At 51.4% G+C, this 15,740-nt stretch overlaps 1 protein-coding gene across 11 annotated transcripts in view; it reads left to right on the forward strand.

Annotated features, from left to right (window-relative positions):
• Positions 1-15,740, forward strand: part of SHANK3 (SH3 and multiple ankyrin repeat domains 3) — a 403,098-nt gene that overhangs the window by 267,285 nt on the left and 120,073 nt on the right. For all 11 annotated transcript variants that reach the window (XM_064441038.1, XM_064441069.1, XM_064441094.1 and 8 more), the window contains one exon: positions 5,367-5,442. In XM_064441038.1, coding sequence (XP_064297108.1) covers positions 5,367-5,442 — 76 coding nt within the window. The remainder of the gene's footprint in view (positions 1-5,366; positions 5,443-15,740) is intronic.

The raw sequence follows: 15,740 nt of genomic DNA on the forward strand, positions 1-15,740 counted from the left end.
GTGGGTGAAATCCACAATGGGCAGCAGTGCTGTGGCTGCCTGCACTGGGGGGTAGTGGGGGTGGGGGGCTGCAGCGCTTCGCTTGCTCCGGGGCTGGGGCATCGCTTCTTCGATGTGCTGTAGCACCACAGCTCTCCCACTGAAACCCTCCCCAGCTTTGGAGGGTTTTTCTGCCTGCCGTCCCGGCACCGGCTGTACCTGCAGAGCGGCACAGCTCTCCCTTGGACCGAGAACAGCATCAGCCAGGCTGTGGTCCAGCCGCTGCAGGAGGATGAGACTACCCACCACCGCTTGTCTTCACTGAGAGAATCAGCTGAATATGGCGTCTCTTCCAGGGTGACGAGGCGGTTCGAAAAGCAGTGAATCAGTACTCCCGTAAGGGATCGCCGAAACTGAGACAGGGCATCTGTGAGCCGCCTCCGTGGGTGTGTTGGCACAAGAAGTGTCTGTGTACTTGAGAAGGCACAAATATGGACCCAGCCTTTTCCGTTCCCGAGACCACATCTCCTCTGGCTTGCGTGTTACTGCTTTTAGTTGGCATTTCGACTTAGAATCTATTTTAAACCCTCTTTCTTGACTAGCACAGAGCCTAACTGGTATCTCCCTTCATCAGTTCCATATCCGCCTGATGGCTGCCTGGTTTGCTGTGACCTTGACCTCTCAGGTGGTTTGATGGAGCTCTTGGGTGATGGCCGTAACATCCCTGCTGCTGCATCAAATGATTAAAGAGATCAGTTTCCAAGAAAATGACTTGTCATCCTTCACCCAGCCCTGCGGCGCAGGCATCTGCGTTGCGCTGCATGCCCCCACAGGCCGTGCGGCCGGCGACCGTCGGGGAAGGTGCTTGTTGGGGCACGTTGGGTGCAAGGTCCGGTCCTTTGACCGGCGCGGGGTACCTCTGCCTGTTCACCTCTGAGGATGCCCGCTGTGAAGGTGCTTGTTGCGATGCAGGAGCAGTTGGTCAAAAATAGATGATGAAAGAGAAATTGCTGCCAATAATTAGAGGTGCATAAATCTTGCATTTAATAAGATTAAACGGAATTAAATTAAATTCTAAAAAGTAGTTAGAAATCCAATTCCAACATTCTGTAGAAACAAAAAGGCATATTTTCACATTCCAAAAGAGTTATTTTTTTTCCGTTTGCAACGCAATGTTGGTGCCGGAGAGCAGAGACGATGGGGACAATCCAGGTGCTGGAGGGTGCATGGGAATGGCACCCAAGCTTCTTCTCAGGCCGCCCTGGCCTAAAGGGCTCTCTGCCCGGTGAGTTTGCATGAGAGCTCCTTCTCTCCTGGGACCTTTCCTCTGGCATGTCCAGACTGTTCTTGGTCAGCCATGGGATGTTAATATTCCTGTATTTTTATCTAATGTATTAGGCAGACTTACGTAGGAAAAATGGCGTTTTAAAAAGTTTAGAAAAGCGCTTTACAGGCAGCGTGCAGAGCAGCTTGAGCACAGCCTGTGCCCGTCTGCATGCTCCTTCTGGTTTCCAGCGTTCTGTGGTCCCTGTTCCTGTCTCCCTGCTTGTGCCTGTCCTTTGCGGGCTGCCTGTGCTGCTCCGTGCCTCTGGCTGAGCCCCCGCCACCCCGTGGGCACAGCCCGTCCCACCGGGCTGCCCTCGTGTCCTCTTGCTCCCTCTTCTCTAAATATAGAGCCTCCCTCTCCTCACCTATCTCCAAGTGATTCGCCCCTCTCCATCCATCAGCCTCGCTCCCTGGTGCCTCCGTGACGGCTCCATTAAACACGCGCTCGGCAGCAGCTATATTTAGGAGTCAGGAAGAGAACGAGCCTTTGGGCTGCGGACAGCCCATAAATCCAGCTGCCGTCACCAAATCACCGTACTTTTATCTGGAATGGGATCAATAGAGGTGTTTGCGGATGAGTACACGTGTCCGTACAAGCGTGGAGAGGCAGGGGATGAAGAGGAGGAGGCAGAGTGGGGTGGAGAAGGGGGAGGAGAAGCGACTGAGGCAGAGGCGCGTGGGGCTGGGGGAAGGGGGCTTCCTAAAGGCAGGAGGAGGGGTGCCCGTCTGAACGGGGTTTGCTGTACGGCAGCAGCAGCGCACTCCCTCCCTTGCAGGGGTCCAAGGGGGCTGTGGATGTCTCTCACTGAAGAGTGTCTTTGCGTGCCATGAGGTGGAGGGGGTGGATGTTCTCACCATCACTGTCGTGACCTGCTCGGGCTATGCCGCGCCAGCGCCTCCGTGGGAGCCCTCCTTCCTTCCCCCTCCCATTTTTTGTACAGCTGTGTCAAGTTGCAAAGAGTTGCGGGCGCCAGCTTGTTCACAGGCTCAACATACAAGGCTTGTCCTGATGTTTTAGGGGTATTTTAGGCCTCTGCTGTCTTGCCTCGCTCCTCAGCGGAAAGCGTTGCGGCATCCCAGCTGCGCGCGTGGCGTGCAGGCGAAACCGGAGTGGGAGGTTGCTCCCTGCTGCCGTTGCCTGGGCGCTCCCGCGGCAGCGGGGAAGGAGCCGGTGAGCGATGCAGGTGCATCCGTGGTGCCTCCCTCTCCTTATGGCTGCAGCGTGCTTTGGTTGTGCTGCCGGGGGTAGAGTCTGGTATCCCCGCCCGGCTCGGAGCTGAGACCGCTCTGCCTCCACGGAGGATGGGGAGCAAGGTGGGAGGCTGCCTCAGATGATCCAGGCAAAAGGGTTATCTCCCTTAACTCTCAGCAGTGTGTGGCTGTGCTGATCAGTCCTTAACATTTCCATTTCTTGGTGTAGTCTGTCTTTTTGCCAGTAAGATTAATTCCTTGGTTCTTTGAGACAGTTTTTCCCAGGACCGCAGGGATGGGGCTCGGTAGACGACCACATAGTCGGAAGATTCACAGTGAGCCATCAGTCCCCCATGCATCATCAGGCTTCAAGAAATCTCCCTCCGGACTAGGTAAACACATTAGGTGATGCTCAGCGGCGAGGCTGGAATAGCACGTTGGATCACCAGGGGCTGCTCCCTGCACGGTGACAGCCCCTAAATGCTCCCAAGCTGTGGCACCGCGAGGCCCGGGCTGCACCTCACCTAGCGCGGCATCCTCGTCCTCACTGCCTGCGCGGGCTTGCTGGGGGGTTGCTCTGCGCTTACTTCTGGGGTGGGGGGGATTGCCAGCGCACCTGCGTTAATGTCGGGGATGCTGCACGTCCCACGCCGTGGGGACTCACCGTTCTGGTCATGTGCCCCTCGGTAAAAAAGCATTTTGAGCACGCACCCGCAGTACACATGTATTTACTTATGAGTTATATACCTGCATTCCTCTGCTAATGTGCAATGTAAAGCGCGTGCAAAGATAGAAACTAAAAAACAGCGACATAAAGATAGAATAAACACCATTTCAAAATTATTTTTAAATTTTATTAATGGTACAAAAAATGTTTTCTTCCCGCGCCCCCGTGGATTGTCTTGCGCGCCCCACTTTGGAGACCGCTGCCGTGGGAGGCTGCCGTGGCAGGAAGGAGAGCCAGAACCATGTGGCGTGGGGTGTTACTCTGGGGGGACCAAGTGCCAGGGCGCTAGGGCTGTTCTTCAGCTCCTCTGAGAAGGAAAGGAAAAAGCTAAAAAAAAAACAACACCAAAAAACAAACCACAAACCAAAAGAACCAAACATGCAAGAGGAACTGAAAGACAAGAATCGGGGGAAAAAAGGCGACGCTGTATTTTCAATAGCATAACCAAGTACTGTATTTGGTGATTTTATTTCTACACTTTAGTAGAGTTAATTGTTCTTTCAGCCCAGCTAACCGTAAGCGCGTTTTGCGATGGAGTGGGGGTGCGTGCTGCGGAGAGGCTCCCCGGGAGCGGGGCGCTGGGCTCAAGGGCGTACCTCGTGCTCCACGCAGGAGCCCCTCGGCTACGGCCGAGTCTCTGGAAGCGGTGTCCGGCAGCGGAGGGCAGCCGGTGCCGGCCTGCCCGCGGGGGAGGCAGGACACAGCGTGTTGGGGCGGCACGGCTGCTGCCGCTGCCGCAAGGGCTGTCGTCTGTCCCCAGGGTGGGAAGCTGGGCTTGTGGCTGCTGCGGCAGCATTTTCCTCTGCCAGCAGCGACGGTTTCATGTGATCCCGAGACCAGGACGAAAGGTTTGCAAGTGCATCCTGTCCTGAGGTTAAAACAAAGTGCGTTGGATCGACAGTGCTGCAATAACAGTAAAAACTGCCCCTCTGCTTTTGCGTCCCCTTCCCACAGGCTGTTGCCATTCTGAATTCCAATGCAGGTAAAAATAAATGTTTATTTTGTGTTGTTACTTTGGGTGCCAATGGTTTGTGTCCCTACTGAAGAAAAAAGGTGAGTCTCATCTATACTTTGCTCTTTATTTCCTCTCTTATTCATTCCTTCTGTCTGACTGCCCTAGTTGGCATGCTTAAAGACCTGCTGAATTTAAACCAGACCAACAGCTTACCTGGTGCTGTAGCCAGCAGTGCAGTGAGCAGCACCGAGGGCTTCACAAGAAAGTGGTGACAACGTAGAGGAGCGGAGTTACCTGATAGTTTGGGGTCCCATCACCCTTCTGTAGCCGTGGATGAGCTGGTTCGGCGTAACGTTTTGGTAGCGTGATGCAAATTCCTTCTGTGTTAGGAGAATGGTAGCTTAAATTCTTTTCCATCTCCCTGTCCCCGTTAGCTGCAGACCATATTTCAGACGTCTGCAGCGGCATCCCTGTCCACTTAGCCGTGAGCCAGGCTGCCTTCTTTCAGCATCCAGCAGCCTGGAGGCCCTGGCGTCTCTCTTGTTGTCAGCTTCACAGATCAGGCTGGCAGGTTCTCTGGCTCTGTCACGCTCCTGAGTTGTTACACCCTGAAGGGGAGATTTGGTCCAACAAGTACATCCTGAAAAGCCTCCTGCCCTGACTTCGGCCAAAGCGCTGTTGGGGGGTGGTTCCTCGTAACTCCTGTGCCCCCGGAGGGCTCGGTGACCGCCAGGTGAGACGGAAGGCTAACCAGGACTATTACCATCTCTTCTGTGGGAACTGCATCCCTCTGCCTTGAGATGTGCAGGAGAGATGTGGCCAGACAGAACCAGGGGAGGGAATCTGGCTGCTGCCCTGGGACTTGGAGTGTGTGTTTGCCTTACCGGCGCCGATTCTCCTCTGTAGCTCTGCTTTGGAGTCTTGGTGAAATCTGACAACCTGACGTGGTTTAGAAGTTGTAGGGAAGAGATCTTACGTTCATGGAAGCTGTGTGTGCGCATATGGGGCTGTACACAGCGTGCATGGGACTGATCACACTGGCACGTGTCTGCACACGGATCATTACTTGTTTATTAATGAATGCTAGCATGAAAGCGGGATTTCCTCTGCGTACGTGTAGGGGAAGCAGAGGCAACAGGGAAGTGCTCATTTAACTCTCAGCTTTGTGATGTGTCTTTTTTCTTGTAGAAACCAGAGAAGACAGAACAAAGCGTCTCTTCCGACATTATACCGTGGGCTCTTACGACAATTTCACCTCTCACAGGTAAGCGTCTGCACCTTTGCTTTGTGATTACGAGCAGATTCATTTCCATGGGAAAAGTGTCTCCTTTTCCTGACAGAGCAGTATATGCTGTTTTAATTTCAGGGGAAGAAAACTTTTCTGGTTGTTTTGGTCAATTCAGTTCTAGCCTAAATATTAAGTCCTAGATAAGGCTCAGTTGAATAAAATGTTGAAGCTGCAGGGCCGTCTGGCTCATGTCTCAGTTGAGGAGCAAACGCTCTGGAGAATTTTTGGTGTGTTCCGGGAACTGAAGAGGACGCGCTGGATGCAGATGCAGAGTTACAGCCGTGCTCTGGAGGGGAGAAGAGGAGGACGCGGTTGTGCAGGGGGTGACGGTCACTCCAGCCCATCGGCGGTACGGGGTGCCTGGGCTGCAGGGGTGTTCACCAGCGCCGTCCTGGCGCGTGGCGGTTGAGCGTGCCCGCCTTGGCATGGAGGCTGACCCCCGGGACGGTGCTCAAACTCGGCAGGGAATCAACCGTGAAAGCGGCTGGTTTGTGCTTGGTCTCGAGGGGATGCAGCTGGTGAATGCGTCTGTGGGAGGCCGGGCTGTAGGAATGGGTCTGCTGGTCGGGTTCAGGGATGCGCTTTTGGCACTGGGTTTCTGTGTTTGAGGGGTAAATGTAGGGGTGCTCTGTGGAATACAGTCTCTGTTTGCAGCCAGGCTTTCACGCTCTTAAAAACTATCGGTCATTAAAGTAATTGGATGGGCATTATTGCTTGTGATGTGACAGGGGCAAATTGTGGGAATTCATCATACCAAAATTAAGTTATCCTGAAGTCTTGGAGCTTCCAACAAAGCACTGAATGTGTCCTGGTTTACTGAGCTGCTTATCCCAAATCTGTCTCTGTGGGTCTGAGCACTTTCTACTCAAAAGTTACGTGTATGACTTGTTTTTCAAAAATCCTGTGGTGTGCTTCTTCAGGGCTGTTTATATTCCTAACTGGTGATGGGGCAAAAGAGAAAATGCTGCTATGACTCTGAAAACAGTAAAGGAAAACAGACTGTTTCCACCATGGTCGAATGCGACAGGGAACCCCCAGAAGGTCTGTGCTGGGCTCTTGGTCTTAAAGGGCAGGAAATAGGTCAAAATTTGCAGATGAGTCAGAATTGCATTCCTTACGCCAAGGAAGAGTAGGTGGACAGGATTGCTTCGGCCTGGGTTGATCACCAGTGTGAAAATAAAATAAATTTATTTTGGCACATGCAAGTTAACACACACCAGAAGAAACACTGTGAGGTACTCTTGTCCATGAAAGATTTTTCAGCTCTTCATAAAATTGCTTAGGAATAAAGATCTGACATCACTGTGACATCACAGTGACAACATCTTTAGCAATGAGGTATTCAAAGAAACAGAGAAAAGGTCAGAAAATACAGCTAAAGCAGTTGTGAAGGAGGGTCACTGGTGACACTGGACTGGATGGTCAAACAGCAGCTGAACACCGACACCGACAAACAAAAAGTAATGCATATGGGGGAAAAACCCAGTAGCAGTATTTCATATTCAGGGAAGGTGTTGGACTGACTTCTGCTCAGGAGCAAGATTAGGGGCATACCTTGCTTGATTCCAGTCGAAACCTGAAAAAAAATACTGAATTTTTGGAGTTGTTAGGAAAGGAAGAAAGAACAAAATGGAAAACATAATTATTAATATCTTGATATAAATCTGTAATATACTCACATCTTGAAACCTGCCTCTACTTCTGGTCTTTCAGACTTAAAAAGTAATACTTGAAAAGTTGGCAGAGAAAACTAACAGGTGCCCAAAACTGTGAAACATCATCCATAAGAGGAGAGACTAAATAGACTGAAACTCTCAAGCTTAGAAGATGATGCTGGCGGGGAAGGGGTTGATGTAAGTCCATAAATGAGTGATACAGAAAAGGGGAACCAGAGATAGTTGGTCTCTGTCTCTTCGGTACATGAGGTACCGAATGAAATAAGTTTGTTTCATCATCGGTTCTTTGTTAACGTACAATCAACCCGTGCAACTCCTTGCGAAGTGACACGCTGAGGGCTAAAAACTGGCAGGGGTTCAGAAAGCAGCAGGACGAACCCGAGGAAGAAAAGTCATTTGCAGGCTTCTGAGTGTGAAGGGACCAGCTCTGACTCAGGGACTCGGTTATCATGCGACGGCAGAGGTCGGGAGCTCGGGTGGGGAAGCACTGCTGTGTTCCCACTCTGCTCTTCCCTCCTGTTCCCGTTATCAGCTGTTCCTGGGAAGTCTGGAGGACGGACGGCCTGACCCGGACGGTTGCCGTGAGCTGCGGGTGAGGTGGGCTTTTCTCTGAAGCCCAAAGCGAGGTTTCCCAGACTTTTACAGGGAGCAAGGCACGGTCTCCTCGATATCTTCTGTGGCTGCTGAAGTGGCTCCGGGCCAGCAGCGGTCCTAACCCTGGCCTCTGAACTCCTCACTCCATAGTGGAGGAAGCCCGGGCATCTGGCCTGAATGTCTTGAGAGCAGACTTTAGCCTCATCAGCGATCTGGCTGGGATCCCATCCTGGAGATGATAAGTGACCGAGAGAGCTAGCTGGTACTGCAGGACAAGCTCCTCCAAGCTCAGGAATGGCCCATCCCGAGAAGCAGGTGATTAGGCAGGGGCAGCAGGCAGCCTGCGGGGATGCGCAGGGAGCGCCTCGCTAAACGCGGACACAAGAAGGAAGTGTACAAGGGGTGGGAGCAGGGAGAGGTGACCTGGGAGGCATATAGAGACACTGCCCAGTCCTGCAGGGATGGGGCTAGGAAAGCCAAAGCGCACCTGGAGTTGAATCTGGCGAGAGATGTTAAGGGAAGCGGGAAAGGATTCTGCAAGTGACAGCAGCAGCAAAGGGAAGACTAGAGAAAGCGTGGGTCCACTGCTGAATGGGGCAGGGACCCTAATGACAGAGCACAAGGAGACGGCTGAGATACTAAATGCCTTCTTGGTAAGACCAGCCTCCAGCAATCCCCGGCCCCGCAGACCGGAGGGAAAGTGTGGAGCAAGGAGGATTTGCCCCGGGTAGAGGAGGATCAGGTTGGGGAACGTTGAACGAATGGGACATCCGCGACTCCATGGGGCCTGATGAGATGCACCGCTGAGTGCTGAGGGAGCTGGCTGGTGGCTTTGCCAGCCCGCTCTTGATCATCTTTGAAAGGTTGTGGTGGTCAGGAGAGGTTCCTGCTGACTGGAAGAAAGCCAGTGCCACTCCTGTCTTGAAGAAGGGCAAGGAGGAGAGTGTGGGGAAGTCCAGGCTGGTCAGTCCCACCTTGAGCCCTGGGAAGGTGATGGAGCAACTAACCGTGGAGACCACCTCCAAAGAGGTGAAGGACCAGGTGGTGACTGGGAGTAGCCAGGCTGGATTTGTGAAGGGGAAATCCTGCTTAACCAAGCTGACAGCCTTGTAGAGTGAGGTGACCATCTTTATGGGCGAGGGGAGAGCAGGGGATGTTGTTTGTCTTGGCTTCGGTAAGGCTTTTGACACTTCCTCATGGAAGGCCCTCCTGGACGAACTGACAAAGTATGGTTACATAAGTGGGAGTGAGGTCGATTGAAAACTCTCTGATGACCGGGTCCAGAGGGCTGTGATCAGTGGCACAAAGTCCAGTTGAAGGCCAGTCATCAGTGGAGTGCCCCAGGGGTCAACACTGGGGTCAGTATGGTTCGACATCTTCATTGGCGACCTGGACACTGGGGCAGAGCGCACCCTCAGCAAGTTCACAGCCAGTGCAAGACTGGGAGGAGCGGCTGATACACCAGGTGGATGTGATGTGCTGCTCTCCAGAGGGACCTGGGCAGGCTGCAGAGCTGGGCCGAGAGGACCTCATGAAGTTCAACCGAGGGAAATGCAGAGTCCTGCACCTGGGGAGCCTCCAACTGTGGAGATATTAGAAACCTGACTGGCCGTGATCCTGGGTACGCTGCTTGAGCGAGGAGGTTGGACTAGATAATCTCAAGAGTCCCCTTCCAACCTCAACAGTTGTGCGAGTTTCCCAGCCAACAGATGTAGACGGATGCAGCTTTTAAGTCCTGTTGTAGAGCTACATCTCTACAGGAGTAAACCTGCTGTTTGGATAGTTATTTCCAGAATTGCACCTTATGTGATGGATGCTCCCAGAATCCCTTGCCAACTCAGGCCCTTTGTTCAGACCCTTTCCTTCAGGCCAGTTTATTTTCCATGAAAGGCAAAACAAAAATCATACTTAGAGAAAGGCGCATGGATTGTTCTCGTGCGGGCAGTTTTGCTCGCAGCAGCCCCATTTCCCCAGAACCGACCAGCAGAGGAGGGGGAGGAGGTTGTGTGTACACACGTGCCTTCAGCTGCACCCCCAGCCAAGGGGAGGACCCCATCTTTCCACCCTGAAGTCCCCCAGGGCTGCGTGCCAAGAGGATGTAAGCCTCTTCTGGACCCAATCATCTATGGCTTCTTGTAGATCATAGTCCCGTCAGTCTTGGCATTCCTGGGCAGCTGATGCATGCCAATTACTGATTAACTGGCTGCCCTGCTGAAGTGTGGGATCTGCTGGGGTCACAGTAACGATGCTGACGGACGCTGGCTGTGAAAACTTGGTGTTTCGGCAGATTTTGGGTTGGTTTGGAAAAGACTGGAAGATTTGAGCTGCATCCCCATAGTATGGTGCGCAGTCTTAGAACATAAAAGCAGGAGGACGGCCGCTCTGAAGCACGCTACAGGTCCTCCAGGCCCGTATTGTGTTGCACGGTGGCCAACGGCAGGTGCGTTGTGCAGTTATGAGAACACAATAAGCAACCCAAAATATTATTCCTGCCTGCAGCAATTTTCTGTTCAGAGAATTCCTGAGCCAGAGGCGATGTCTTTGTATTTAATAGCATTTAATGGATCATTATTCCGTTAATTTGCTCAATGACATGCAACTCGAGTGCTTTCACTCTCTCCTGAAATGGAGAAGGAGCTAGGGTTGGCTTTGGTGGAGACGGCAAGACGGTGGTGGTGCTGAACAGTGGGGTACCTGTGTCTTCTGCTCATGGTGTGTCAAAGTACTTACAGTGTGGTGACAGCAAATGAGCAAGAAGTTTCTTAAAGCATATATATGTATATGCTCATCACTCAATCAGAGGTCGCTGTGAGGGCAAAAGTGAACATAGCCTCACCGTTCAGCTAGGGAAACCCGCTGCAGGGTAAACCAAGCGGCCGCCTTTGTTGCCTCCCTTGAGACCACGTGCCGGCCTTTCCAGGGCCTGCGCGGCACCCACCGCCCTGTCCGCAGGGGCGGGTGATGTGAGCAGCGCCGCTGGAGCCGTCGGCCGTCCGACCAGCAGAAGGCATCCCACGACAGAGGCACCCGGCGGCTGCAGAAGCACGGCTCCAGCGGAAGCGTCTCTGCTCTGTTCGCCGGAGTGCGAAACGTGGCTATTGCTAAAGCACGGAGGTGGCGTCGGTGGCCGGGCGTGCAGCGTGGGACTGAGCTCAGGGCAGCGGAGCGGTCGGGGGCGCGAGGGTGCGTTTTGTCAGCATTACGGGGTGGAAGCGGGGTTTGGACTCGATAGCGGGCAGCTTGTGGACATGGCGTGGCGGTCAGGAGTGCGATATGAGGATTCACGTGGTGGGTTTAGGCTCGCCTTAATAGACAGGATTAAAAAAATGGATTTTTCCCATTTCTTAAAATATAGAACATTTGGGCCAACGGATTCCTTGAGAGCAGAAATTAAGAACCAAGGTGCTGTAAGATCACTGCAGCAGATCGATTAACATGATTTGCAGGAGAGTGCTTATCCCATCATCTCTGACTTCACTGGAGGTCTCAAACGTGGGAGAAGATTAACATAATGACAATGTTTGAGGAACAACTTAAAAGTGCTTGAGAAAATTACACACAAGTGACTTTAGATTTCAGGAAAAGCCTTTGAAATAGTTGCACATTTGAATGGATGCCCTGTGCAGTAGAGCAGGGAACAGCACTCACACAGCTGAAGTGCGGATTTGGGGAGGGTTTATAATTTACTCTTTTGGGCTTTATAGGGTGAGAAGAAAGCTACGACTATGTGGGGGGGTACAGGTGAGAATGCACGAGGCCGTGTACTGAACAAAAATATTTCCTTTTGTGGAGTCAGCCTCTGGGGAGGCAATGCTGTAACTTCGGTAGCACCTCGCCGGTAACGGGCGGTAGGGGTGAGGTCTGCTTTGGCGCGGTGAGAGGCCGTTCTGGGACAGGTTCCTCGCCTCTCACTGGTATCACTTGGAAGCATAACTGTAGGTAAAGAAAGGAGAAAGCACAGGGCTGCTCTGGAGTCAAGGTGTGCTGGGGTGCGCCCACGGTCACCAGAGGGCAATGAGAGCCTTCCCCAGACCTCTGAGGATGAGGAGCGCAGGACAGGGCTCAGCAAACCTAATCTGCTCTGAAACAGGAATAAGGCAGACAGGAAGAGAAGTCTGATCTTGTTCTTATCAGAAAGAGGTAATCACAAGGGGAATTGACTTCTCTGATGAACGATGTTAAGGAAAGAGATTAAAGTGATTTGAAATTAACTCTATAAAATTAAGAGCCCACATTCTACGTGGCACAGCTGGGAAGGAAAAGAATTGGGAGCAACAGACAATTTAGGATTTTGTTGTTGTTGTTGTTCAATCACGGGGATTAGTTAACCAGGGAGAGAGATTATAACCGCGAGTATTCACAAGCCATCTGGATGGGCCTCTCCTTAGAAGAGAGGAGAAGCATGGAGAAGTCTCTAAGCAGACATTTCTGTGCCCTGGGATGCTGTGACTGGCCAAATATGTCCACAGAGAAGTAGAGAATAATTTAGGTCGGAAGGGATGTCTGGGGGTTTCTGGCACAACTGCTTTCTCAGAGCAGGGACAGCCAGATGAGGTTGCTTTGCATGTCTCCAGGGCTGGAGGTCCCACAGCCCCTAGGGCCCACGTCCTGGTCTTTGTCTCCAGGGTGAAGAAGTTTTCTGTAGATCTCTTTATAACTTCTTGTGCTTCAGTTTGTGCATTGCCTCTTGTCCCATCCCTGCGCGTCTCCAGAAGTCTCGTCCTCGCTCTGTGCAGCCTCCCATCAGGTAGTCGCAGGGAGCAGGGAGGTGTCCACCACCTCTTCTCCAAGCTGAGGAAGCCCAGCGCGCTCAGCCTCCCCTTGCACACTTTAGCCCCATCTACTCACGTGGAGTGAGTGAGCAAATCAGTAATATAAGTGATTGGTAAAATCACCTAGAAATTGTTGGGACTGCCCCAGTAACTTGCTATTTCTCCTTTTGCCCGTCATGCAAGAGAGCTGTACCTGTGTTTGCCCCACACAGATGCAGGTTGGTCTCTTCTCTAGGTCCTGTTGAGGATCACCCCTCTTGGCAGTGTGATCATAGCTCATACTTCCCCGTCGATTCTGGCATCTTTCCCTATGTCAGGCACGGGGATCGCCCATCCCCTGAGCATCTCCTCTGCACACTGGTTTCCTAAGGCTGTGCGTGCCTCCGGGGAGGCTGGGGTCGTGCAGGCGGTGGGCACGTACGAGCAGAGCTGGTTCCCATTTTCCAGGCAGGACCATGTAAAAGGGTTTCCTCAAGCTGCTTCGTGGCTGTGGGTGGCCGAGACAACTTCCTTCAGCCTTTTCCATTCTGCAGCTTGTTTATTGGCTGTTCTTGCCTCATCAGTCCCAGTGCACTGTTGGTTTAGGACCTGTATTAAAGCGTGCTGAGCGGGCAGAACCCTCCCTGATTTCTGCTCCTGCAAGTTATTGTCTAGGAGGCGAGCAGCAGGCAGGGAGTTGGAAATTGCATCGGCTTTTTCTGTTGTTCTGTCTAGTTGTGACTAATTACCAAGCCCGGAGAGAAGCCGTGTTACAGGCAGGGCTCAGCAAGGCACGTGGAAGAGACCTGGCTAATGGCCTTGCAGGGCAGGGCATTGAAAATACCCCTGCAAAAGGAGTTTCATGCTTAGAAACAGAGAGGAGGAGTGAATCTTTGACAGCTCCAGTTGTTGGGCAACTCGAGCTGCTGGTCAGATGGCGGCAGCTGATCCGCAGAGGTCCCTGCTTTTGGCGTTTTGCAGGAAATGTGGTTTTATAGCGGCAAGCCCATCGACTTGGAAAAGGGGAATTTGCACTGGGCTCGTGCAACCTTCATTTCTATAGCAACAAAAGCGTAGAAGATTAAATCTCTTCTTGAAAAGGCTTCTGTATAATCCCACCTGTCAAATTAACGTGCCTTCAGAATAGTCTTAAGATCTTTTGGTGAACGGTATCTTTTGGGACCACTTACCTCTTTCACAAAGAGTTTCAGGAACGTGAAATAGTGAAAAGTGAACCCCCCCCTCAAGCCCGCACCTTCCCTCCGCAGTCCTCGTGCTTGGATCCCGCATCAGACTGCTCAGCTTTTTCTGAAATTTATAATTTCAAAACTGGTGGGTAATACGAGGCTTTGTGGCCTGTTTTATACAAGAAATGGGACCAGGTAATGATACAGGGAGCTGACTGAAGCACAGCGCAGCCAGCCAGCGTGAGCTGTTAAGAAAGGTGCCCAAGCACAGCAGCTCCAGCCTTCAGAGCTGCTTATTAATGATTAAAGGAGCGTTGGAAAGGGGAACTGTTTACTGAACACCATTCATTCTCTTCTTTGAAAAAATACCCAGGAAAGCTGGTCGGCTACTTGAAAAGCAGGCCCTGTACGAACAGTCTGTCCAAAAATTATTTGCCAGCTACAGAAAAGCGAGTGCGGTTTTCTTCTAGTTTTTTCTTCCTTTTGCAGCTAAGCGAAGGACGTCATGGCCGGTGTCGGTGCCGCGGCTGTCGCTGTAGGTGAAATGCTGGAGCAAAGGGCTGACGGTGGGGCGGTGGGAGGGACGGCGCGCACCGTCCTCGGTATTCGTCAGACTTGGTCAAAGGAGTCCTGTTTTCTGCAGTGTATTTGCAATAAGTTTGGTCAGGGGATAGACAGGATACAACCAGAACTCGAAAGAGGTGACAACTGGTGGAGCTGTTGGTCACTAAACAGTCTTTCTGGCTCCCGCTCTCTCTTGGGTTGAAAGTCTTTGAATTTGAAGCACATACCTGCTCAGCGATGGATTCCTGTGAGGTGTTTTACTCCGAGAGGTTTTGGAGTCATGTGGGTAGTTCTTAGCAAGCATCGGCTGGGCAGCGGCTGATGACACATACAGGATGTTAGGAAATAGGAAAGAAATAGAAAGTCTACTAAAAATAGCGTTACACTTCTATGTAAACCCACAGTTTGACAGTCTCTTACTTGCAGCTGTGGTTTACCCGTCTGAATAAGAATTAGAAAAGCTTCAGAGGCAACCAACAAGGGTGACCCAAAGCGTGGACCACTTTTCATTTGAAGAAAGGTTAAACAGACTGGAACTCTCCAGCTCGGGAGAGAGTTGCCCGCGGAAGGCTTGACAGAGTTTTATGAAATCATGAGTAGGCAAGGAGAAGGTGAATATGGAACAATAGTGATTTCTCAGTACAAAGGAATGAGGTGGCACTCTGTGGAATTAGCAAGCAGCAAGATTAAAATAAAGTACTTTGTGACACTGCGGGTGATTAAATTGTAGAATTTATTCCTGCTGCATGTTGTAGAGGCCAAAAATATAAATGGATTTGAAATTAGAATACAGAATTACTGAAGAGTGAATTTGTGACCAAGAAGCATTGTGACCCGTTCAGGGCCTTGAGATGAGGAATGCAGTTACTGGCTTTCAGCAGCGGGGAAGGTATCACATGGGTGGATCACTGGTCTTTTAGTCTGTTCCTTATACTCTTTCCTTTGCTGTTCGTTACTGACCGTTGCTCACAAAAGGATGCTCGTGTCACCAAACCCCTAGTCCTCTGCAGTACCCCTGTCCCTGTATTCTGGTTTACAAAAGGACATCAGGTGGAAGGAATCAGCCTTCTGTACTTCAACATTGAGTGCAGTTGAACGCACAAGACTAACTTTAAAAAAACAAACAAAAAATCACCAACCACAAAAGGTCACAAATTCCGCAGAGGGTATTTTCTTGTTACTTCACACTGGGTGGAAGAGTAAAACAAGTTAGACCCTGTGGAAGCCTTTTCATTTCTCTCAGCCGCCTTTAGAGATGAACGACTGACTTGGTTCTTTGAACATTTTGCAGCCGTTAAATTTAGCTGTTTTTCTTCCATGGTGCAGTTCTTTGGTTGGCCTTTGAAAACTTTATTTTCCTACCAACCATTTGGTGTCTTTGAGCAAGGCGTAGATGTTGTATCTGATGCTGCACTTTGCGTAATGGTTTTCTCCCATCTTCTGAACTGGGGGGAGGAGAGGCTTTTGTCATATGTCGGTAGTGGAGAAATCCATCTTGTGTA

Source organism: Phalacrocorax carbo, chromosome 1 (assembly GCF_963921805.1).
Source record: "Phalacrocorax carbo chromosome 1, bPhaCar2.1, whole genome shotgun sequence".
NCBI lineage: Eukaryota > Metazoa > Chordata > Aves > Suliformes > Phalacrocoracidae > Phalacrocorax > Phalacrocorax carbo.